Below are 25388 nucleotides of genomic sequence, written 5' to 3' on the forward strand. Positions count from 1 at the left end.
TCTTCTATAAAAATCAACTCCCAAGGCACCTTTGTCCTGCTACTAACCTCCTTTTCAAAGCACCTGTGCTTCTACTCCATTTATTTGCATCCTTCATTTCTATCTCTTTAAACACTCAGCCCAGTATCGGTGTCCATGGAATTCCTTCTCTGTTTCTTTAAGATACTGAAAATCAAAGTAATTTGAAAAAACATCTTCCTAATTCGAGCTGTCAAAATTTGATGACTATGCTAATTATTTTTTCACATTTAGCCTGAATAGAACTCTGATTATAGATTTTTTAAAAACCTAAGCCTACGGAGCAGTTGTTTTGTTGTCTTGCTAACAGGCTTTTAACCCTTTAACATTCCTAAGTGATTAAAATTTGAATTGCTATTATAGCTATACCTTTTATAACATTTATCAGAAAGGTACAATAAGGGATACAGTATACCTTTTAAAAGTTAACAGGCTTTAACATGAAGCATTTATGCTATTTGCTTGAATATTATTTGGACAATATGTTTGCTTTCCATTTCAGTTTAGAAGGTACTATTTGTGACCGACTTCCAGGCTTTCCTCGGACAGTTTACATACTATACTTACATCCAAAATCATCTCCTTACTAGGATTTAGTTTTGTAACAGTTCTAAGTAAAATTTGGTCAATCTCTTTCCCAGACAGGGCTTTGTCGAGCCGCGTGCCAAGCTCTGCAGCCTGTAAGTTGGATCCAGCTCATCCAGATAGTCTCTCTCACATGACTTAGGTCAAGGTTAGGTAACAAACCATCTGCTTAAGCAAGTCAGCATAACATGGTTTGCAACATTAACTAAACAAGCTATTTCAGGCAAGATACACCAGCTCACAGGCAAACACACCCCCCTGCTTTAATTCCCTTGAAAAGTACAGAAAACCCTCCCTGTACATGAAAGTGGGAGCTAGAAACAAGCCTGTCAGAATTGCCAGTCTGTATCCGTCTTGAAAAATCCCCATATGCATGAATTATCTGAAACACTAAACTGTTCACAAAGGCACAAAAAGGCAAAATAAAACCTTTATCTGCCGAATTCTTTATGAATTTCTGGTCATCATGTATTCCTAAGAACCAAATTCTAATTTATTACAAAAACCAGCAAAATTAACATATTTTAATTTTATAATTAACAAACCTTAATTTATACAAACAATAGATTTTATGTCCTCTCCAACTGAAATGTATTTGTTATCCTTAATAACACTCAGGTTAAATTAGTAACAGCTGAGTTACAAAACAAGAAAGCAACAGAAAGCAACCTTCTGTTATGATTTTTTTTTTTTGCATGTGACCATCAAATATGCTGATCAAGGAACAACTGGATTGCACTTTATTTTAAATATTCATAACATTACAACAGCATATAATCACAGCGCATATTTAAAAATAGAAAAAGTAGACACTAAATTTCTGTTAAGTGAATTCAAAAGTTTTATCATGAAAAACTATATTCTGTATATTCTGAATCTCTCAGTGTGTAGGACTCAAAGATAAAAATATATGCACAGAACATCTTAGTAGCTCCACAAAATAAGGAAGTCACATAATTAAGTAGAGAGATCGTAAACCAGCTGCACTTAAATACAAAGCTATGATACTTTTTTAATTGGAGAATTGAGGGTCAGCCCAGTAAGAAATAGATTATTAAGTATTTTAAGGTGACTCTCACTAGAATAGTTCTTAACTTTAATTTAAATGCTGCAAACTGACAAGAACAAAAATGAAAGATTTCTAATGTTACTTGTGAATTAAAAATAAAATTTAGAAAAAAGCATTTTCATGGAGATAGAGTTTAATCTCTTATGAAAAAATAGACAAACAGAAACACTGCAAAGTATTAGCAGATAAATGAGTTAGGATAATGCACAATGTTAAAAAAACAAGAAAAAAATCAAACAATGAACACGTTTTTGTGTAGGGGGGCAAGTTTAAAATGAGACCACTCCTTCCATGAAGGGCACAAGGTACACAAAATCTCCTTCATTTCTGTTGAGTTCTCTTTTAAGGAATGAAATTAATGTACTTTTATAACCAGAACGATTTTTGTGAAAAATGGATCGCTAAAATGAGTTTATGGAATCCAATTTATACATCTAAACCAGAAAAAATAAATGAGGAGACAGGAATTATATATCAAAACAGACAAACTTAAAAAGTAGCAGTAGCAAACATAAGGTGAAATATTGCAGCAGCAGGTTTACGCATATTCTCTGAATTATGTCACAACCAAGGTTACAGAAATAAGATAACATTTTCAATCTTACATAACATTTTTGAGAAGCTAAAATCTCAGATATAATATACATGTATATAACAATTTTTAAAATTCACTTATTTACAAATTTTATATAGGGCCTGACCCTTTATACAACTGTATTTGCATAAACTTCAGTTGTACAGAGTCCTACCAAAGTGAAGCAAAGGAATGATCACATAAATAAAGCTTTGCATTACTTAGGCTTTCTCAAATCGGGTTTATGAATTGAAGTTACAGAATATACATATTTGCCTTTTAATATTGTTTTTTACATACAAAAAATTCGCTTAAGGAAAATAACTATTTAAATGTTAAAATGTATGTAGAGTTTGACAGCAGAAAAATCTAAGTACTGCCATATGATTAGATCCTGGAATTAACTGCATTTTTTACATACATTACATGTATTTAAAGCAATAAAGCAAGAAACGTTTGCATTCACAGTGCTGTATATTTCACTAATACATAAAAATTTCCTGTCTTTTCATAATATTTGTACGACACAGAGGGCATTCATTAAGTGCTTCAGCACATTCCTTACAGGCAACTAGGTGACCACAGGGAATGAGGGCGACTGATATGTCTTTAGCCATACAGATTTTACAAAGCTTTTCTTCCTGCAAGCGTCTTAACTTCTCTTCAGTACTGAGATCTAAGGAAAATAAACACATAAGAAGAAGTTAACATACTTAGTACCATTGAATCTCTTTTTTTTTTTCTTTACACACAAGGACAAGGTTTTCTTCATATCATTTAAAGGTCACACCTTTAAACAGGAAAAAAAAAATTACAAGAGATAGGAAACCAAGCTGCAGCATGGAATCCTCTTTTTTTTTTCCCCCTCTCATCACATTACATCTCCTAGGCCAATGCAAGCAGGGAATTCAGCTATCTATATTTGCAAGAGCTTGAAATATCTACAGAATTTAGGATATGCATATTTCAATCAGGAACCATTCTTTTCACAGACTTCCAATTGACAACTTTCCCAAAACTTGTACAGAAGATGAAAGAAAGGCTCGTTGATACTGGTTAAGTAATTTGGATTTTTTTTTTTTTTTTCAGAGAGTTCCTCAATGAAAAGAATGAGGATGTGATTTCCTTCCCTACCTCCATTTTCAAAATGCCCATACTTCAAAAGCTTAAAAATTTGTAATACAGAAAGAATCAATTTTGCATTGTACGTGAGCTCTTTGTTATTCCAGTATGCCCCATTTGAAAATGCAAACTTCAAAAGCCTTCCCCTGCCACCTGGGGAAAGCTCCATACAGCCAAGCACAAAAATAACGTCCATCTTCATTGCAAGTTCTTTTTCCCCCATAATGTCCATTAAAAATCTTATTAAAATAGTGGGCTGGTAAGATCTCTGCCTATCACACCAACCAGAAGGTCTTTTTCCTCCCTATGAATTCACTCATACACTTGTCTTAAACTACAAGTCTCCCAAGTTAGAAATCTTGGTTTTGGTCTACTTACAGAGTGTACCACAATGGCTTTCTGAGCATAACTTGCATGTCCCAGCATAGCTGGAACACAACTAATTGAAAAGAAACACCATCTAGAAGTACACTTTTTCTTATTGGCCAAGAAGGAAAATAAAATAATCCCCTACAAAGACTTTTTCATTTTGAATATACTGAATATTTGACAGTATGTTGCTGTGTCTATTTCATTTTGCCACCACAGTCACCACATCTATAGTTATTCTTGCTTTTATTTTTAAATATCATTGTCACAATAATTTTGTTTTTTTAGTTTGCATGTATAACCTTTCCCAGAAGAACGCTGGACTATTATTTCAATATTATACACTTCTGAGGTATTAATACTACTTATTTTACAGATGATATTTATAAACACTGCTACGCTCAAGTATTTTAACACCCTCTTTGTTCAGCTTTTTTTTTTATGTCCAAAAATAAATCTCTTGACTTTTAAGTTACAATACTGTAACTTCACTTTAGGTAAGACTTGGATCAGAGGGCAGAATAAACAGATAACAATAAGGTATATTTCACAGACTAAAGAGCTGATATGAAAGTACACACAGAGGTTTTGTAATTGAATAAGCTCATCTTGCTCAACTGGGATTTCATTTGGTCCTTCTTCCCTTGTATTTTCTTTTTGAGCACTTATTAAGTCTGCTACCAGATCCTCAACAGATGTGTGACTTTCTCCAGACATCTGCAATCTCTTTTCCATGGTGTTCCTAATCTCAGACAAACTGAAACCCATGTCTATGGCACCTTGTACCAAAGGATTCTGTAAGAGATCATCTAAAACAAGAAATTAAAAAAACAAAAACAAAAAAACAATTTAACAAGGATGAATCTGATTATCGGACAGTATTCACTACAGTACTCTACCTTTGCAAATATCTAGCCAAAGGAAGCATATTTCCAATTTGAGAATTTTGCTAATTGTAACAACCGCATTGTCAAAACACCCAAACCCGCAGATTTGAGATGTCTTCCATCCTAGATTTCTCAGTCTCCCTTCATCTACTTACAATATAGAAATCCTCCCAGATCATAGAATCATAGAATGGTTTGGATTGGAAGGGACCTTAAAGATCACCTAGCTCCAACCCTCCTGCCATGGGCAGGGACACCTTCCACCAGACCAGGTTGCTCAAAGCCCCATCCAACCTGGCCTTGAGCACTTCCAGGGATGGGGCATCCACAACCTCTCTGGGCAACCTGTTCCAGTGCCTCACTGCCCTCACAGGGAAGAATTTCTTCCTTATATCTAATCTACATCTACCCTCTTTCAGTTTGAAACCATTACCCCTTGTGCTATCACTACACTCCTGATCAAAGAGTCCGTCCCCATCTTTCCTGTCAGCCCCCTTTAAGTACTAGAAGGTCGCTATAAGGTCTCCCCGGAGCCTTCTCTTCTCCAGGCTGAACAACCTCATTTTTTTTGCTATTCAAATCAACAACTTCTTAAATAAAATGTCTTATAGAATTAACATCACAAATTCCATAACTGAATGTTAACTGAAATTAATCCAAAATTCCCAGACACAATAGATATGTAAGTATTTGGTAACACTACATTAATTTTAATTCAGTTCAGGGAAGAAAAAAAAAAAAAAATCATGCATATGTTGAGAGAAACCAATAAATAATTTGAATCTACAAAACCAAAACACAGCGCAATCAGCAAGCAAGTAAGCCTATCCACAATAAGACATGACACTACTTTGGGAAACCATTTTTCAGTCTGTTGGACCTCCCCCTTCTCCTTTTCAATGTAATTTTTTTAATAGATTTTTTTAGCAGTGTGTCTTATTTCCAGTTCTTCTATTACATGTAAATGACTAATTTCTTCTTTACTTAGTAAGACTGTTCAAAGAGCAAAATTTTTAGCCTAATTTTCAGTCTCATAAATGAGCAGTGTGTGAGAGATTTCTAAAACAGGTTTTGTGTAACCACTTTTATTAGCAACAGCTATCATTCCCTGGGATGAAGCTGCTTGACAGTCTTCCTACTACCCCTTTAACTATCTTGTCTTTTTATTGCTTGGTATTTGTGAAAAACATTGCAAGAATGTGTAATACTGGAACACATAACAAGCTATTTAAGCTTTCTCAGCTTCCTAGTCCTTGCCATTTAACAGACCAACTCTTCCTGCCTCATGAAAAGCAACAATGATTGTTTCAGTTCAGTATTCTTTAACATTCATCCCACAGCACTACTAATTCAATACTTGATGCATACTTACTAGCTGCAAAAATAAGACTGCATCCTATACCTACTTCTTCCATGGTTTACAATCTTTACTTTACAATATTTATCCAACCATGATTAGATTTCCCCTAAGAGAAATAAAATTCATTCCACAGTTCTTTAGAAGCAATGAAGCAATGGAAGAGTATCATCCAACGATTTGCCTGTCATGCTTTACTTAAAAACGTAATAGGGTTATTTTTAAAATTAACCATTTCCTTTACTATATATGCAAATACGGATATTCCAAAATAGGGGGAGTTGTTTGTTTGGGATTTATTTCTTTAAACAAATACCTTTAGGAAGTACTGTCCCTTCAGCAGCTTCTGTCTAAAAGTGAAATATAAACAGACAAAATTACAGTTCTGGAGGAGGTAGAAGGAAACCTATACAGTTACAAGACAGAAAATAGCTATTTGATCTCAGTTTTTTATTGACTAAAGCTATTAAATCTACTCTGAACAATTGCAAAGGGATCGGTGTTTTGTTATGTCTTTCATATTGTTTTAAATTTTCATTTTAACCCATCTTTGCTATAATCACATGTACATGATTCTTAGTCTATCAAAGAATTCTAAAATAACATCTGTTTTACTTTTTAGTCACTGCATACAAGTTTAACAATGCTCTACCAACAAGAAAAGAAAAATGATCTACTACAGTTCAATAAGGAAATTATTCATTGTAGACCTTAGGTTCCTAGGCTATTAAAAAACCCAGGACTTGTTCAGTACTAAATATACAACATATACAAGGTACCCTACCTGTGACCCATAACCCAGCTAAGGAGAAATGTGAGATCTATAAACCCTGAATGACAGAACCAAAATATACTTTGATGTCTTTCACTTTCTGCCAATGAAAGAAGCAGCAGGAGGACTAAATGACATGCATATAATTAGAACAGTAACTTCATATGAAAATTATGTTAAGACTGTTTTCTATTTTAACAAGATTATATTTGATTAATAAGCAAGACACTTACTGTTGAATCCCTATATCCATCTCTTAAGTGAACATTATTTATAAATTCTAGCCCCTTTTCCTTTCTCACAAATCTGCACCTATAAATGAAAATATTTAGTTACAATAAAACCGCATAAGCAGCAAACAAAAATTGACTACATAACTTTGAAAAGCTTCAATACATTTCCTACCTCATATAAAATGCTTGCTTTTTAAAATCTCTGAATATTTAGTCAACATCAGTAATGTCATTTAAACATTTCTAAAAACATCTTAATCACTTCAGCAGTACTTACCTTTTTCACGTTTTTGGTGAAACAGAAACCTAAGACTTGTTGGCCATGACAGCTGATGCCACAGGTTTATAAAAGTAAAGACTCCAATGAAAAACAAACATTATGTTAAAATGTTGGTTCTTCCAGCTGTTTGCAATCAAAGAAAAGCAGTCACTGGTCAGACAAGTGCTTTACATGCTTACTTTCACTATTTTCCAACCAGTCCCAGCTACTGGGCAGAGCTCTTCCCTACCAGAAGATTTAGGAATGCAGTAACTCCTCGACAATAACTCCTCTAACTCCTCGACAATAACTCCTCCTCCTTCTCTAGCTTCAGCAGTTACTTCACCTTCATGGTGTCCTGTTCATGGGCACAGACAGCATGCTGTGAGACTGATACACTGCCACTGAAGTTGATGTGCAAACAAAAACTCCATATAAGACAGTTAGTGATCTGAGAGGAAGTAATCAAATCTGACATAATTTAAGCAACCTAAAACAAAATCAAACCCATAAAAGGAGGAGTGAAATGTAGCAAGAAAATGTGTCTTAACCATTCACTGCACCAAGCCAAAAACTTGGAATGGCATCTCTTTCAAGTGGCAGAGACTAATAATTAAAAGCTGCCTGTACCACTATTGAAAAAAGGATCAGCTAATACATAAATACTAACTTCCAGCTTCCAGAGACCCTTTTACCACAGAAGACAAATTTGGCAGCTAACACGTAAAAGACATTGATTTTATCAATGTTATACAACTAAGTCTTTGTACTTGGACAGCTTTTATGCACCTGTAAGAAACGGTGAGTCATATACTATTCCTCCTTTCCTCAAGACAGATTTTAGACAAAATTGGCAATCTTTCTAAAAACTACTTCTGGGTCTGGAATCCCCAATCCTTTAAAATTACACAAAAGTCTGTTTTGAATTCAATATCACTACTGACTTCTTCGGGTTTGTTTGCACCATGACAGAAGTATAGTCATTTTGTATCCTGATGTAAGTTACAAACTTTGGCACGTATGAAGCTATTAAAATAACAATTAGAACACAGTGCTTGGATAACGAGTCAAAAAAATAATCAGATAAGTATTCACAAAACTTAACGATTCTGCTAGCTGAGACATCAGCTAAGTCCAGACACAGAAAACTTCTCTTCCCTTTAATAATTCCTACAAACAAGCTGACATACAAACGCCACTGACTTCAAAGTGAAGTTATTCAGAAGGTAAAACTTCAGGGCAACCTTTCAGACTGATCACCTCTAACGATTTAGTTGTGCCCTCAGCCTCTTGAGATTTAGTTCTCTTTCCCACCCACTGCAGAAGAACTCACTCCTACCTCTCAAAGACGACATTAGGTTAATGTCCTCTTTTGAGGCCTCCAATATAACATTAAAGCATATGTTGATGATTATACATATAATAGCAGGACTACAGAAGGCAGAACAGATGGGACAACAAAAATAAAGACCCCATGCAAAAAATTCCTTAAAATCTTTTCTACTTATTGAAAAGGAAAAACATACACCATGGAAGATTAACTGATATTCCTTTGGTGCTTACCTGATAAAAATAAAGGAGAAGGAAGTAGAGGAGGGCAACTAAAAAAAATTCAGTTTTTAATTTTTAATCTAAATTAATATTAATCTAAATTAATATTAACCTAAATGATGTTAAGCCACAGTCAACCTTCTGAAACCTTTTTTAGTATGCTCTGTCATTAAAAGATAATATACTGTAAATAAGACTCAGACATGCAACAAGAAAACAGTAAGAAATACCTTACCCAGGAAACCATTTGGCATGTTGATCCCATGGGTCTTCATTTTCCTTCCATTCTTGCAATCCTCCACCACAGTGGAAACAAACCACATGATCACCATTACCTGAGGAAACATACAAGAATAAAATTACATACTTCTAGTAGGCATAACAGTAAGTTTTCAACTAAAACGTTACATTATTAAGAAAAAATATTTATTTTATTGATTTGCAATTGTAACTAAAAAGAACTCCATTTTCAAGGACAACATAATATATATGATTTGAAACAAATCTTCAGGAGAGACTTGAGCTTACAAAATACAAAAAAGTCACATGAAATATTCCTGAATTTTATTTTAGCAAGTAATTATGCAGATAAAAAGCAAAAGCTAAAAATAATCTATTATCAAATAGCTCAATCCACTGGTAAACAAGCTGTGAAGTAGTCTACCACAAAGAATTAAGGATGTTTACCTGCCTTTTTGGTCCTCCATTTCACCATTAAGATTAATGGGCTCTATAGTGCAATAGCATAAATGACTGAGGAGATGTTATGAGAAACTGCATTCTCTCTGTTCTAGCACTATGCCTACTGGAATCAAAGACTGCACCAGAAACTGCTTAGATATTGTGTTTATCGAAATGAGAGGAAGTATTTTTCCTACAGAGCTAAATCATTCTCAGGCCACTGGAAACAGTTTTCACAAGAAGTAACTTGAACAGCCATCAGGTCTGATAAGCTGGTGCCAATTTAGTGCACCTCCACCATACAGATCTCATTTGTCTGTGAGAAGCTAGGTTTTAGGAACCCAAGAAGAAATGAATAAATTGGGTACAAATGTTGCCCATGTATCACCCATACAAGAACATATCAAAGGTTTTATTTATGGCCACAAGTAAAACAAATGTAATCAGATTAAAAAGTTCTTCCAAGAGCTACTAAAATAGCAGCCAATTAAGATGAGAGCAAGAAATTATCCCAGATAATCCCCTTTTCTTTGTGACCTAATAAGAACAACACTTTCCACTCACACAGCATCTCTCAGTGAAGAATTTCAAAGAGCGTGAACGGGACTAGGCAATTCAATCTAATTGGGAAACCAATGCACAAAGACACTGGAGTTTTATCCAAGTCATACACTACATGTCTAACAGGAAAAGCTGTTCCACTGGAGTCATTGTCTTCATAAAGCTCTTACAGTAGGTAGTAATGGCATTTGCCATTTGCTACTTCCGTGTGTCTGAATGCTATGATGATGCAAACACGTGTTAACTAAAAAAAAAGGCACAGAACCTGGATTGTCTTGTTCATAGGCTTTTGTACGGGACACAGGCCCACTCCTTAGACCTAAGGTAGATAGCAGAAGGACAGCACTTCATTTTTTAAAAAATATTAACTTCAATAATTGTCATTGTGCAAGACGAATTATGAGGGTTTTAGCAGGCAAGGAAAACACACTTTAATGTTTTACTACTAAAAATGAATTTATGACCAAGTTTATACTTCGTTATTAAAAATACTGGGTATAATGTATATCATTTTACACAAGAACTATGAAAAGTAGTTTACAGAGTAAAGAAATTCTGGCAAATCATTCCATATTAGAATAAAAAATGCTTATTTTTTCATAACAAGACACATAAAATTTCCTTGTAAAAGATATCAGTCATTTTAAGATCTGGCTTACCTATGCTATAGAAACCAGCTTCAGCAAGTTGCTCCTTGTCAACAGGATATATCCAAGTTAAAAATGTTTGTAAACGTCTTCCATATTTTGCCATAGATGGATTCCTTGGATGCTGTGCACTGTTCAAACCACTGCTCCCAAGCTCAGCAGGAATAGATTCACTTGGAACATTTCCAACATCTCGGCCCAGGACAAAAAAGCATTTGGGAAAATGCCTCTTGTGTTCTGACCAAGCTCTGTCACTGGGTTCCCACTTTTTCAATTTTCCACCACAACAAAAACATGCCACTTGATCATCAACACCTGTATAATAGAATCCAGCATTAGCTAATTCCTTTGGTGTCAACTGGCTATTGAGGGGCCAGCTGTGAAAAGACTTTAATCTTGTCTCTTCACTGCACATAGCAGGGTTTTTAGGATACAAAGTATCTGACATATCCACAACCTGCCTAGTTCTCAGGAGGTAATCTGCCTGCACATCAGATGCATCATCCAGAGTACATGGGAGGGCTGAATTGCTGGAACCATTTTCAGTTCTATGCTGGTAGTTCTGAGCGCGAGGATGTATGTTATTTTCCAGACAAGTAGATTCAGTAATAAATTTGCAATTTGGGGAAAGCTTTTTGTGTGTCTCAACTGCAGAATCCCCAGGCGCCCATCCTTCAATAGTTGTATTGCAACTGAAGCACTTCACTTTGTCACCTTCTCCAGTATAAATAAAGCCAGCTTGTGCTAGTGCTGATGTCGAAACCGGACAGTTAAGTGGAAATTCAACAAAAGTTCCTAGTCGGTAGTGTTCCTGTGCCCATTCCTGGTCATGGTCAGTGTCTGGAGTGGCACAAGCTTCAGAGATGTTATCTGGGACATTACACGTCATCTCTTCATAAGTAGGGCTCTCCTTTCAGATTTCCTAAACAAAGAATAAATGTTTTAATTTCACAGACAGAAGAATAGATCGTACCCATATGCAAGCCTGGAAACTGGCTAGATTAAACTAGCCATCTTTTATGTATTAAAATAATACCTCTTCCTCTTCCCTCCCATCTCACCCTTGCCTGCCTCCCCTGCCACGCAGAGGCAAACACCAGAACATTAAAAACAAAATAAAAACACAATCCGTAAAGAAAGGCAGGAAGATCATGAAGTTTTATAGGCCAATAAAAACTTACCTGGAAAACACACAGGTCTATACTTTTACAGCTTTAAAAGCAGGTTCTACTTATTAACAAATAAACATTGCAAGAATGAAATCAACAAAATGTTTAACAAAAGCTCTGGGCAAAACCCTGCCAAAAGGCTTCCGAACCTGAAATACGAAGATATTGAATTTAAAATACTGATCCAAGCCAGACCACATCTGCAAGATTTTACAGCCCAGTTCTGAAACACAACTATGTTTATCTTTCCCCATACGAAGGCCATGACCACCATGCCCATTATAGATGGGCATCAACTAGTAAAACCATCATCAAAAAGAAACAAGCCTTTGGACTTGTGTTATATTGTAAAGACATACATCTCAGTTTTCCTTTTAGCCAAGTATCTTGTGAAATAAACTATCAGATGTTTCACTGGGGCATTTCACCAAAGTGCTGTGCTCTGCTTTCAAGGTCAGCATCTTGGACTACCCAGCACTAGCATTCACACCCAGCAAACTGCTTCCACTTTCCCACACCCTGCCTATGCTCTCTATCAGGAGTTCCTGTGCCTCTGCCATCACCTCAGCTTTTCCTCCCTGAAGGAATGTCATTCTCCTTACCACCTGTCCCACATTCCTATTCCTGCCTACACTCTTCCAGGGTGAGTACCGACTGCTAGTCCTGCCATGCGCCCTCCTGCGCCAGCAGGCTGCTAAAAGCACTCAGACAAGGCCCTTCTTTCACAGGGATGAAAAAAAAGCAACTTGGCTCCCGCAGGTCCTATGCAAGAACCACAAACTGACGCAGTCGTCACCTTCATCCCAATATGGATGAAGTCAGAGCACAGTAAAAATTCATCTCTTGTCCTGACAAGTGCGGTGATATTATTGACTTACAAAGTCTTCGGTAAACACAGGCTACTGCTGATACACATCTCAAACTTACTCCTTTATTAAGTGGTAAATAAAATTATTATGAGACTGCCCAAATGGACTTCCTAGGACAAAGCAATAATAATTCAGCAATTAGCAAAAAGAAATGCATATAAGGAAGAACAGAATATGTATTTATTTGAACAAGTGTCCTTCTCCATCCTGAAATGTATCTATTTCCAGTCCTCACCTTTGTAAGGTAGGCCATCAGGTAAAAATTCAGTTTCCTCAACATGCTCCTTCCTCAACACCTGCATTAATACTGATTATACTTTCTGTCAGGTCAATGTAGATGTTACAATTATAATAATTGCTTATATAATACCAGATTTAGCTTCTACAGGAAGGACAAAACCCTTTTTAAAGTTCAGAAGGGGGAGGGGAAAATTAAAATGACTATGCATTGCAGGATCGCTGCTTCCTTTGCCTAGATGACAAAGATAATTCACCTATAAGCAGGTTGAGAAAATATGACGTTAGAGACCCCGCATGCTTGCTTCATGTAATCATGGATACAAGACTACTTCTGAACACCAGCTTTAATTCCTTCTCTAAGTCAGTTTGTGACTAATGTAATGACACTAGAAATTATACTGTGGTTTTCAGTTTTAGCTTAGCAAATTCAAAAATAGCTTCTGAATAAATTACATTGACTGACCTACAAATATGACCTATATGCTTGTTTTGACTTTGAAGGGCAAAAAAAAAAATCAGTAATTACATGTAGTAATATAAAAGCTGTCACAATACATGTATTTTTTACTATACATGTGTATATTGAAAACAATCAATTTTTATAGCAAAAGTTTAAAAGTTCATGTTTATTTCTTTTTAAAATCTTATTTTAAATCCTCTAGGACTGTTTCTGTAGAGATCTCAAGTGACCTTATGGGTCTATCACCATTACTACTACACTGCATTCATAAAATAATCTGTATTACTCAAATACCATTAGCTGCATACTAATTTTCTTATCTGCATGCCTAAAAGACTTTCTACAAGGTGGCAAACAAAGCCTACCTCACATCCTCTAGAGACTCCTTTTCAAAATGTCTGTTGAAAAAATAGAACAAATGCATATGCTTTCAATGTATGATTAGCAGTATATCTTAATTTCTATTTTACTTATATACAAATGAGTTCAGAAACAGCAAAAAACCAACTCATCCTATTTAAATTTTTACATACTAACTTTTTTTGTTTATATTTACTTTAAAATCAGACTAGAGCTGCTACATCCGTCTTTGATCTGTTGCATACAAAGTTACTGTGGCAAATCAGAGGCAATCTACTCAGCCATTCTCTGTAACTTGACCTCCCTGTCCTTAGTGAAATCTGGGGTAGAGACAGACCAAGGTTCAAGCCTGACATTATCTCAAGAATTTACTGGTGACACAAAGATCACCCTTGGTTTGTGCTTTTTTGTTCCTTATGCCATATGGGGTGACCACATATTACAATGATCACTATGATATATGAAGTTAAAAAACAGTTAAGAGACAGAATTAATTATGCCCCCACTTTCTCGTAAACTACCTACATGTTCTGTTTTAAGCACCACTTAACTGCTCTGTTATCAGAACTCATCGTAAAATCTGCCATTCTTAAAACAAAGTCTGATATAGCAGTCTTGTATGCATAAAGAATAAAAAATAGATTAATATATACCAGGTGCATATATATATATATATATAAACTTCATTATAACATGAATGCACTGCTTACAGTAAGGCATTCTTTTTCATAAGCTAAAGAAGGTATTTTACCAAAGCAATCTGAATAAATATTGTATCTTAACTAAGGCCCAGATTCTCCAGTGCCCTCTGACAGGGACCATCTTCAAATTATACTTACACTGCATGAGCAAGCCTGCATCTTGCAGTATTTTTCTGGATTCTTTCACTAAAACTCTCCCCCTCCAACATCAGAAAATTTAAGAAACATCATAACATTTTTTTAAATTTTTTTTTTAGTATATAAGCTGAAAATTCTGAAAATTTTTATTTCATGCAATTGGCAAACATCTACTTTTTAGATAATTTCATTCCAAAGACCGCACTTCTTTTAAAGCAGGCTTCATTTTCATAGTGCCTATAAACATATAATATTTAATTGTGCATATTCTCTTCTTCTTCCCAAATAACTTCTCACCTTTAAAAATACAGGCTGCAGAACTCAAAATATCATATAGGTCGTACAGCTCATATATGACAGACCTTCCTAATGGAAATAACAGCACGGTTCTAAACTATTACTTAAATCAGTTTGTACTAGTTTTACTCCACTCACTCCGTAGATCCTCTTGGTGTGTCCTGGAAAGATGTGTGCGTGTTTTAATGACACTAAGGAACTGAGAAGGAAACACCTGAGCAAAGACACAAAGAGGGAAGGAAGAGGATCAAAGACCAAACTGAAATATTAGAGATCAGGATGGAGATGATATTCAATTAACCAAGATGTTCTTTTTCAGTTTTATTGATTACTTTTAATTAACTGTGAATGCTAGGCAAAAATAAACTAACAGAACTACCTAAAATTCAGTACCCGTACCACCCTCAACTGCAATGGAAACTACAGGACAATGCCTTTCAGCCAGGTAGTCTGGCTAGATGGTAGATACAGTGGTATCTGAAGCAGAAAAAAAAAATATCTCTATGTACTGTACTGGAAGTTCTCACAATTGAGAAAAAATATAATTGGAAATAAGCATTAGGATAAAACTAAAAATACCTACACATAATGCATTAATCACAACACTGAGATGAGCAGCTTTATTCTTTCAAGCATATTTTTCTACAACGCTACAAATACTTCGATACTCCTCCTGTTAACACGGTAAAAAAAAATTATGTCCTCAACATGGCGATAATAAAAATATCTGCCACATTTGGATTCTCTGGAGGTAAGCAATCTATCTCGATCCTCACAATGAAAACAGCGTGAAAAGCACATACCAAAGGAGCAGCGAGTACTGACAGAAGGTCCAATCACCACAGATCAATTCTTTAATATGAAGTAACTGTTTCAAATTATATCAACCACATTACTTAATCTTGATCTTTTGGAGCAGAAAGACTCAACCATCCTTCTAGAAGCCTCTCAAAACCACGTCTAAATACTGCAGTGACAGAAGCAGGACAAATCCCTCACAGGTATGTGCTAGCTTTAACAACGCTCCATCCACATTATGAAGCCCTCTCCTTACGACAACCCCTCTAAACATAGTTGGTTTACATTTCAGTATAATTTTATCTGAGAGAAAAAGACATTAACATATTTATTAAGCATTGAGACAAACTCTTCGCCTGTGTAAGTACTGCTTTAAATACAAGATCAGTACTACTTTAAATGCAATACCAAGTTTAATTATTTCTATTTCAAGCAACTGTTAAAAGCAACTGTTCAAAGTGTAAAATTAAAACTAGCTTAGGAGTAGTATTTCTACACAGGTATTTTAACAGTTGCCTTACTCCAACTAATTGGAGTAATGCTGCTACTGAACAATACCTTGAACCATAACAGCACTCAGACAAACATTAACTGCAGAAGAAAAATAACTGAAGGTAAAATTTTGACTTGTTTATGGCAAAGAAACACAAATTCATAAAAAGCACCCAACTAAGACGTGCACACAAGACTTTACAATACATACCAGCAGCAAACCCAAGTTCAGAGAGTATACTTTATGTATACGGAAGTTAATTAAGCCTTTCTGCACAGATTTAATTAATCACATATGAAGTAAAAGTAGAATGTCCAGAAATGTTAAAGTTCATCTTTACTTACAAAACTGAGATTTTTTTTAATTATTATTGAAGCATTATATATCTTCTTATATATGCAGTGAGTAAACAAAGCCTATTTTAGCCTGAAAGAATGCCAGAAGCTGAGCCAAGTTTAATCCTGCTTTTAAACATCTGAAGGTATTTGTCACAAGACACCTCCCACTTTCAAGCTGAAGTACCAATTTATATAGTCTATTGATTACGTTTCAGAAGGAAAAATAAAGACAAGAATTTATAGCAAAAATGTTAACTTACTCAAAATGCAAAATTGTACTGTGGTTTTGCAAGACAAACATGTTCAATTCAGCTTTTAAAATATTAAGAGGTATGATTTTATACAAAAATATGACATCATCACATTACCTAGATCTGAAATGCTTCAAAGAAAAAGTATAGAACCCACTTTTCTCTTTCAAGTATATTTTATTAGACATGATTATTTCCATCCTTAATCCTAAAACAGACTGGCATTATAAGGAGTTATTTTTAATTCTTCCACATGACAAGCATGGCACTAATGTCCGAGTCAGAAACCTACTTGCACAGCCTCATGTTCCTGACCAAAGGGTACATAAACATGGAGCTTCTATTGCTTGACATGCTGACTATGAGAGCAATGTTAGTGTTTATTGTTGACTGAATTTTGAAATGTGAGAGTAGTGCACCAAGTAAATATCAAACAGAACATACTGTACCAGCTGACACACAGATTATGCATATGTCACTTCACTGAATTTCACTTTGTGCCTGCTCAGCTGCAATTAGATCAAGGAAGGGGCATGCTGCTAACTGAAATCATACTTATAAAGATTAAAACCACAAGAAACACAGGATTTATTTAAACAGTGTTTACAAATCTTAGCATATTTACATGTTATTATCAATAGCCATTTTTTTAAAATATTCTGCTTAGAGATTTTTTTGCTTTATTTTATCAGGAGGGTATGTATCTACACAACGCCTTTTGATTCAGTGCCAAAGCTTACATAAATCCATCAGCTCAGCTTCATTTGTCTGTGTTTCAAACAGGTCCTACTTAGCTTCCCATCAGGGTTTATCAACATAGGAAGTGAGTCAGCTGCTCAAGGTTATAGTAGGCTATTAGATCCTCCTAATTCTTGACTCTAGTCACAAAAACTGTTACACTCTCTCCATCTTACAAATAAATATAACCAGGCCAATAGAAACATACCATTTTGAGAATGATTTTCATATTGTATTTTTCTTCACGAAGGAGTCATATGGGTATGGAATAGAGCAATAAAGAAGAATGGATTCATGGCAGTGCTCTCAGTAGATAAGAATGGGACAAATCTGCATCTGCCAAGGGCAGATGAAAAAAAAAATTGTTTTTGTGAACTCGCAAGATAAATGTCTTCAGACGAACTTTAGCTGTATGTATGGGAAGGAAGGAGTAAATACCAGCCGCTATAGAAAAAACTGGCATGCTGTAGCCTAAGTACGCAGTCCTACAGAGATGTCAGAAGTCAAACTTAAGACACAATCAATCAGAGCCATTAATGAATGTATAAATCAGCATTATCCAAAGTGACCAAGGAAGAGGAAAGACTACAGGTCTGGAGAAAATCATTTTAGCTCTACCACACCTTGCTAAGTGTTTAGTACAAAGTGAAGTGTGAAAGAGATGTTGGCATTTTTAATTTGGACACAGGAAAGTCTATCTAAAGCAAAGGTTTAGTTCTGACAGCTGCTGCCACTGAAATGAATTGCCTACAGATGACAGTACCTAAAAATAAGGCGTGGGGGTGGACACCAACCCCACCAAAACACCAAAAAAAACCCCAAACCAATACAAAAAAAATCCTACCAAACCTCAAGCATACTGAGAAAGAGATGGAAAGAAAGACTAAAGGTAAAAGTAGACATCAGGAGAACCAACACCAAGAGCACAAGACTTCAAATAACCCCCCACCAAAACAAAACAAAACTATAAAAAAGGAAGGAGCAGTCCTGACAGTCTCAAGTTTCTCTGGCTGTTCCAGTAAGATGTTTCATTCATTGCATAAGCAGAAATACAATGAAATATTTTTCATGAAAGGCACTGTACTCCTGTAAATCATACAGAAATCTGTGTATGATCTAGCTATCAATTTTTAATTACGAGGTTGCATGAATTGTACCATTTAAACTTATTGAGATACTGTAAGTATTCGTTCAGGCAAATTATAGAGAAAGAATAATTTTTACATTTCTGGCTTCTCCCCCCCCCAATTTGGAAAATCAGCCTATTCGTTTTTCCATCCTGTTTCCCTATCTCCTACCAGTATCTTCATTTGCTTCATTATTCTACTATTGCTCCCTCATATAAAAGGATTCTTACACAACTCACTGTGAAAATACATTTTAAATTCAGTACAACACTACCACATGGGAGGGGGAATCAATTTTTTTATTATATTTTTATATTATACACTTTTATATTATACACTTACATTTTAGTCATACAATTCAAGTGATATAAAAATCTATGTTTTATATAATTTTTATGTTTTTACTTTAGAACATTTACTTCATTAACTGCTGTATTATTAACAGGAATTTTATTTAGCTTCAAGTTCTTCCCCAAGAAATTGCGACTAAACTTGCACAACTCTTCCCTCTAATAAAAAACAGCTTGGAAGTTGTATTAAATATAACTTGAAGCATACTTCCATCCATGAAAGTCTACCAATATGTTTTGGGGGCTATGCAAGCTATGCAGTTCCTACCTGCCTAAAAGTAGAAATGACAAGTTACTTTTGTCAACTACAAAGCAGATGAGCAGAAAGAAAGTTTAAATCTGTGATTATAAAGTGTATCACTATAGAAATGTAACCCCTAGAAGTTGAGCTACTACTCTTTTTGTAAGAAACAAAAAAATACCCAGTCACTGAGGGTATATTAAGTAGAATAGTAAAAAATGCCTAGCAAAACCTGCAGTGCCGCGGGATGCATTTCCTTTCCTGAGTAGGAGCTGTGTTCCAGCTTTTAGTATTGCATCCTTTCAGAAATCCTTTAAACTTAGAAGAGAAGGCTCCAGGGAGACCTTACAGCAGCCTTCCAGTACCTAAAGGGGGCCTACAAGAAAGCCAGAGAGGGACTTCTTACAAGGGCATATAGCGATAGGACAAGGGGTAATGGCTTTAAACTGAAAGAGGGTAGATGTATGTAGATCTTTAGATGATATTTAGACTAGATGTAAGGAAGAAGTTGTTTACTGTGAGGGTGGCGAGGCACTGGAACAGGTTGGCCAGATTGGTTGTGGCTGCCCCATCCCTGGAAGTGCTCAAGGCCAGGTTGGATGGGGCTTTGAGCAACCTGGTCTGGTGGAAGGTGTCCCTGCCCATGGCAGGGGGGGTTGGAACTAGATGATCTTTAAGGTCCCTTCAAATCCAAAGCATTCTGTGATTCTGTAGTTGAAGAAAAAGATGAAAAAACAGGGCATCTTTCCTCAAAGAGACATAATGATATGGAATTTTAGCTACAGCAACATCATTAATGCCACAGCAAAACTGCTGAATCTTCTGGATTCTAAAGAGAAGTTGTAAAACCACAGGAGTACAGAGAGCCTGTCACCTCCTGCCTCGCCCATTGGCAAGGGTGTTCACTTCCACCCAGCTAATACTCCCGATAATGCTAGTGCCACTTAGTTCATTATTCACATTCATTTAACTGCAGCCTAATGCAGAAGCAGCATCATGATACTTTCCGGTATCACTAGCGTGAATGTTTTGCCATTAAAGAATGACATGAATTTATACATATATTTTTACATACATACATACACATATATGTACTTATACACACCCACAACTCAGCAACTTGTAAACTTGGAAACCTGTCTTGAAATATCCCCTATATTCTAATTTCAAGTCTGTCAGGAAATTGGGATGACTTGGGGATTAATTCTAATTATAATATTGTACCAAAAGTGAAATATGAAAGTTGCACCTGTTGAAAACACTCCACTTGCCTTTCTATTTAATAAGAAACTGTACAAAACATAGAAGGGGAAGGACAACGAACTGCAAGATATGTGCAGCTTCATTTTACATTTTATATGATAGGAGTGACATTCAATTCAAGCTTTGTGGCATGTCTTCTTCAGTCTTAACATACTTTCAACCTTCACACAGAGCTACTTTTTTTTCATGTTCAGAAATCTTGCTATTTCTGGAGCCTGACTTTCGATCGTCATGTTCAGAATATTTTGGACTAGAACTCTGCAAGACAGACCACGTGCTATGAAAAATAAAAAGCAGCAAAGTACTGTATGCTGTTAACTTCTGAAACAAAAAAATGCAAACTTACAATAGTTATTCCCTAGGAAATTAGTATCCAATCAGCCAAGTTTAGTAATAATCAAAGCAGATACTGGTCTCATCTCTATTTTCCACCAACCTTTAGAACAAATTCCAAAATTTACAGTCCTGTTGGTAGAAAAAACAAAGGTTAAAAATCTTCCTTTTCACATAACCTTCAGCATAGTTTACGAAGGCACAACTCCAAAAATATGATTAAAAAAAATTTTTAAAAAATCTATCCTTTGCCCAAGAAATCTAAACTAAAATATATTCTAAGGATGAAAGTGTCTGAGGTCAGGGAAAAGTCTGAAATTCAGATGTTTTACTGAAACTAGCAAGGGGCATAAGATTGGGGAAACTCCAGATTATCCAAAGAGGGCAAAAGAAAATCCAGGCATTAAAAACTAGAGGGCAGCAAAAAGGAGAAGGACTGTAACAGCAGATGGAATAAGATCCAATGATCCAGCCTTCTCTTCTCTCTCCTAGGAAATTCTGCATCTGATTATAAATTGGATTTTCTGAAACTCTTCAGCTCCCTGCAGTTGTCTCGCCCACCCTGGGAGGACAGCAACACACACAGAAGCACTATCACAGGTAGACAGAGGCCTGAAATGAAATCCATCTTCATACTTCAGAAAACCAAGATACAAACACATGTTTTCTTACTGTTCTGATAACAAATGCAAGTCTGCCTCGTATCAGTGGGAGCAGTCAAAAAAACCTCTACAATCAGACAACCACTCTCATCAGAATTCTTTCACTTTTGCTGCTGGTTACAAAGGGCAAGGTCAGAGGAGGTACAGAATAATCATTAATTTGTTCCTTTGTGCTTCTTGGCCAATGCTGTAGGTGCCAACTTTTCTATGGAAAGAAGTAGTTGGGTGTTCTTTAAAGAGCCTCAAAGAAAACTGCAAAGCAGTCAAGCAGATAGCAAAATGAAGCACTTAAGAGGATGAAAAAATCCACATAAAAGCTTAATCAACAAATCCATCACATGAAAACCTGCTTTCTTAGAGAATACTTCACTGTTGTCTTCCGTGTTATGTGGTGATTTATTTCACGATAAACAAACAGTAGATTAAGTTAACGTATCTCCTACTGCTCTTTGGTAAGGTATTAGATTTTTTAAAAGTATTTGACAAAAAAGTGATTCCCCCCCCCCCAGCTGGTTGCTTTTCCTTCCAAAGTGGTCTACCATAAGATCCTGCAGTTTCTAACTGTTTATTTAAGAGACAAAAATCTTTCCGCTTAGCTATACGAAGTACTAAAATGCAATGTAAGGTTGTAGCAATGAAAGGATATTGCAAGTAGCTCTGCAAAAATATCTAAAAGCAGTTTCAAGAACAGATTTATACTTTTTAGCAGAGGCAGATTAGTAACAGTTAAAAAGGACAGAAACTACTAAAAGTAGTTCTTACAACCATTTATAGGGCTTCTACCTGGAAGACAGGAGTATCAGAGAGACAGTAGTACAGAAACAGAAATACACTAACTGCTATAGAGAAATATACCAGCATAAATACATAGCCATTGTGCAAAAGAGAACCGCCTGAACCGAAGTTTGAATTACAGCTGGGAAAAAAGTGCGCCCAGTGAACTTCTTCCTGCAGAATCAATAGCTACTGAATTCTTACCATAGAAAACCTGAACAAAACTGCATTTTTACTAACAAGAGGCAGAAAGGGCATTCTAGGAAAAAAAGAAAAAAAGAAAAAAAGATTTTTAATTAAATTTAATTTTAAATTAAATTTAAAAAGAAAATTTTAAAAAAAAGAAAAAAGAAAGAGCGGGCAAGGGGACACAATATTCAAATATGTCAAAAGAACCAAAGAGGACCACAAAAGTGCATATTAGCATAGCAAATTTTTCTTTTACTTATGTAAAGAGAACACAACATTAAACGTTCTCTTCGGAGGAAAGTCGCTCGCGGACCTTCGAGCTGGCAGCCGGGGCGCGGATCGCAGACCGGCCCGGAGGGGGGCTGCCGGCCCCGGGACTGCGGTCAGGGTGACCCGGCGGGGCGGGCCCGGCCCGGCCCGGCCCGGCAGCTCACGGCGGAGGGGGCGCGCCCCGTCCCCATGGCAACGCCTCGCACGGCTGGCGACCACCCCCGCCGCCGCCGCCTGCGAGAGGCCGGGGGCAGCGGCGTCCCCACCCGCCCTCGGGACCCCCGGCACCATCTGCGCGAGGGGCGGGAGGGCCCCGGGCAGCGCGGAGGGACCGAGACCCCTGCCCCGAGCGGGGAGCCCCGCCGAGCCGCCCAGGGGCAGCGACAGCCGCCGGAGCGGGCAGCCGGGGAGCCCGTCCCGCCCTCTGCCCCGGGGTAGCGAGCGCCACGGCCGCGCCCGCCTGACAACTCACCGCGTCGCGTCCCCCGCCTTGCCGGCACCGGCTCCGGGAACCGCTCAACCCCTTCGGCACGCCGAGAAGATGGCGGCTCCCGGCAGCCTCCCCGGCCCCGCTCCGCGGCGCGGAGGCGAGAAGGCAGCGGCTCCCCCTGGCGGGCTGGGGTGGCGCGGCAGGCCGGCGCCCGCCGGCGGAGGGCGGCACGCAGTGGCGGCAGGCGGGAAGCGCAGAGCGGCAGCGCCCGCCGCGGGCCCTCCTCGCTGCCGCCGCCTCAGCCCCGCGCCTCAGCCCCGCGCCTCAGCCGCCTCAGTCCCGCTCTTCAGCCGCCTCAGCCCCGCGCCTCAGCCGCCTCAGCCCCCCGCCTCAGACTCCTCAGCCCCCCGCCTCAGACTCTTCAGTCCCGCTCCTCAGCCGCCTCAGCCCCGCGCCTCAGCCGCCTCAGCCCCCCGCCTCAGACTCTTCAGTCCCGCTCCTCAGCCGCCTCAGCCCCGCGCCTCCAGCTCCTTCTGCTTCGTCCCCTCAGCGCCTCAGCTCTCACCGCGCCCTTGGTCCGCACCAGCCCAGCCGGCCCGGAGGTTTCCTCTCCTCCCTCAGCATCCCCAACAGCCCCTTCATTTCACACCATCTTCTCCAGATGGTTTCTGGTCTGGAGCACGCTAATCCCAGCGCTCTCCTTTCTCTCACCCCTTGTCCCCGCAGTTACGGCTTGTTATTGTCCTGCAAGCGGGGTTCGACACCCGGTGTGCAATAAGCCAATCTTACACACAGAGCCAAGATCTTTATTTATTTTATGTTTGCGCAAAGATGGGTGCTGGGTGATAATTCCACAAAGCTAGCGCGCCACACCAAAGAACTACAATGTATTTATTCTGTTACATGATTCGTAAAAACCCGCCTAAATTTACGTTCATTGGTTGGGTTGACAGTCACCGTCTCATCTACTATCGGTTAGTTATATTTAAATTAGCCTCGCTTGCTATGTAAATTAGCAAGCATGCTCCTTGCAGGTGTGTGGGGGCAAGTCTTTCCAGTCTTGAATTGAGCCGGTGGTCGGGATCTCCCCCTGCCGCCTTCACCTTTCATACCTTTACCCGGTTCAGGCTGCTTTGGCAGTCATCCGGCCTTCGGCGCCTTTGGGAGCAGGATCTTTCCTTTTTATCAGTCTTTAGTTCCTCCTTCAAGGATATAGTCCTTAGCAAAGCACGTATTGTTTAGACGAAGTAACCAGGCCTACATGGTGAAACTATTGAGTAAGGGTCCTCCTTAGAGGACAATGCATCATATTTAACCCTAAATTGAGCAGAATCACCACCGTCAGGCCGTAACTCAAACACAGGACTCCATTATGCCTTAAATCTGTCAAAGACAGGGCAGTGCAATGGGGACGGGAGCTCCCGGACAGCTTGTCCATGCGAAGTCTCATGGATGCTGTCACCGGCCAACTGACAAGATCAATACCAATAAAGTTACAAGTTTGACCTAAATAAGGTGTGGTTCTTAAGAACCACCTTGGCTGAAAGATTGCATGACAGTGCAGTTATTTATTCTGAAATGTATAGACTTCACTGAACTGGCTGCATAAGGGAATTGAGAAATCATCTACCAGACGCTGATCTTCTAAGTACTCACAGAAGACATGAGATGCCTACCGGCAATACTTCTCAGCACAGCTTGGGCTGTATTGTAATTGTGTCTTAATCTTTGCTCATAAATCATAGGGATATTAAAGCAAAGCAGGTAGTGCTACTTATTAGTAAGTTTGCCAGAGACTGGCCTTTTTTTTTCTCCAAATCTGAAGATTTATGTTCTCACTAGCTATTATAAATTTAATGTATTTGGACTAGAATTTTCCAAATCAGTCAGAAACCAGGCTATTTTCTTTGGTAGTTGTAGGCAAAATCACCTAATCATTTGAAAGACTAAGATGGTTGTTGTGCAACATTAAAATATTCCATTAACCTTTTTCTTTTTTATTAGAAGCTCAGGTGCCCTCATGATTGATCCAACACATTTTAATGTAGCCAAGATACTTGGCTGTATGTGGGGGACCTGACTCCTGCTATCCTCAAGAGAAGTCAGCTACTTGGAGTAACGTTCTCAAACTTCGTTGGTTTTCCCATTAAGCATATGATCAGGAGCGACCTACATTTTTCAAATCATATATCTCCAAAGACTTGTGGCAGAT

The 25388-nt window shown here is 37.8% G+C and overlaps 1 protein-coding gene across 10 annotated transcripts; it reads right to left on the reverse strand.

Moving 5' to 3' along the window:
• Window positions 1-1153: 1153 nt before the first annotated feature.
• On the reverse strand, window positions 1154-23342 carry XIAP (X-linked inhibitor of apoptosis). Of its 10 annotated transcripts, none has more exons than XM_069811022.1 (9): window positions 23219-23301; window positions 15058-15133; window positions 13789-13821; window positions 10698-11607; window positions 9032-9131; window positions 6987-7065; window positions 6298-6331; window positions 4319-4546; window positions 1154-2922 (listed from the first exon to the last, which is right to left on the reverse strand). In XM_069811022.1, the coding sequence occupies exons 4-9, from the start codon at window positions 11572-11574 to the stop codon at window positions 2729-2731; spliced, it is 1512 nt and encodes a 503-aa protein (XP_069667123.1). In that variant the 5' UTR covers window positions 11575-11607; window positions 13789-13821; window positions 15058-15133; window positions 23219-23301; the 3' UTR covers window positions 1154-2728. The 10 variants fall into 10 exon arrangements, with proteins under 10 accessions (XP_069667123.1, XP_069667127.1, XP_069667125.1 ...); XM_069811026.1 differs by lacking the exon at window positions 23219-23301 and adding an exon at window positions 16421-16626; XM_069811024.1 differs by lacking the exon at window positions 23219-23301 and adding an exon at window positions 15723-15853.
• Between the last annotated feature and the right edge of the window lie 2046 nt (window positions 23343-25388).

The sequence above is a fragment of the Haliaeetus albicilla genome, chromosome 23 (assembly GCF_947461875.1).
Source record: "Haliaeetus albicilla chromosome 23, bHalAlb1.1, whole genome shotgun sequence".
Lineage (NCBI taxonomy): Eukaryota > Metazoa > Chordata > Aves > Accipitriformes > Accipitridae > Haliaeetus > Haliaeetus albicilla.

Excerpts from the sequence above, each read along its gene's own strand:
- XIAP (XM_069811021.1), bottom strand. The coding sequence starts at position 11,574 with ATGACGTGTAATGTCCCAGATAACATCTCTGAAGCTTGTGCCACTCCA. Across the intron at positions 7,066-9,031 it reads CATGCCAAATGGTTTCCTGG|GTGCAGATTTGTGAGAAAGG; the intron begins GTAAGGTATTTC and ends TTTCATTTATAG. Across the intron at positions 4,547-6,297 it reads AGGGACAGTACTTCCTAAAG|ATGATCTCTTACAGAATCCT; the intron begins GTATTTGTTTAA and ends TTCTTGTTTTAG.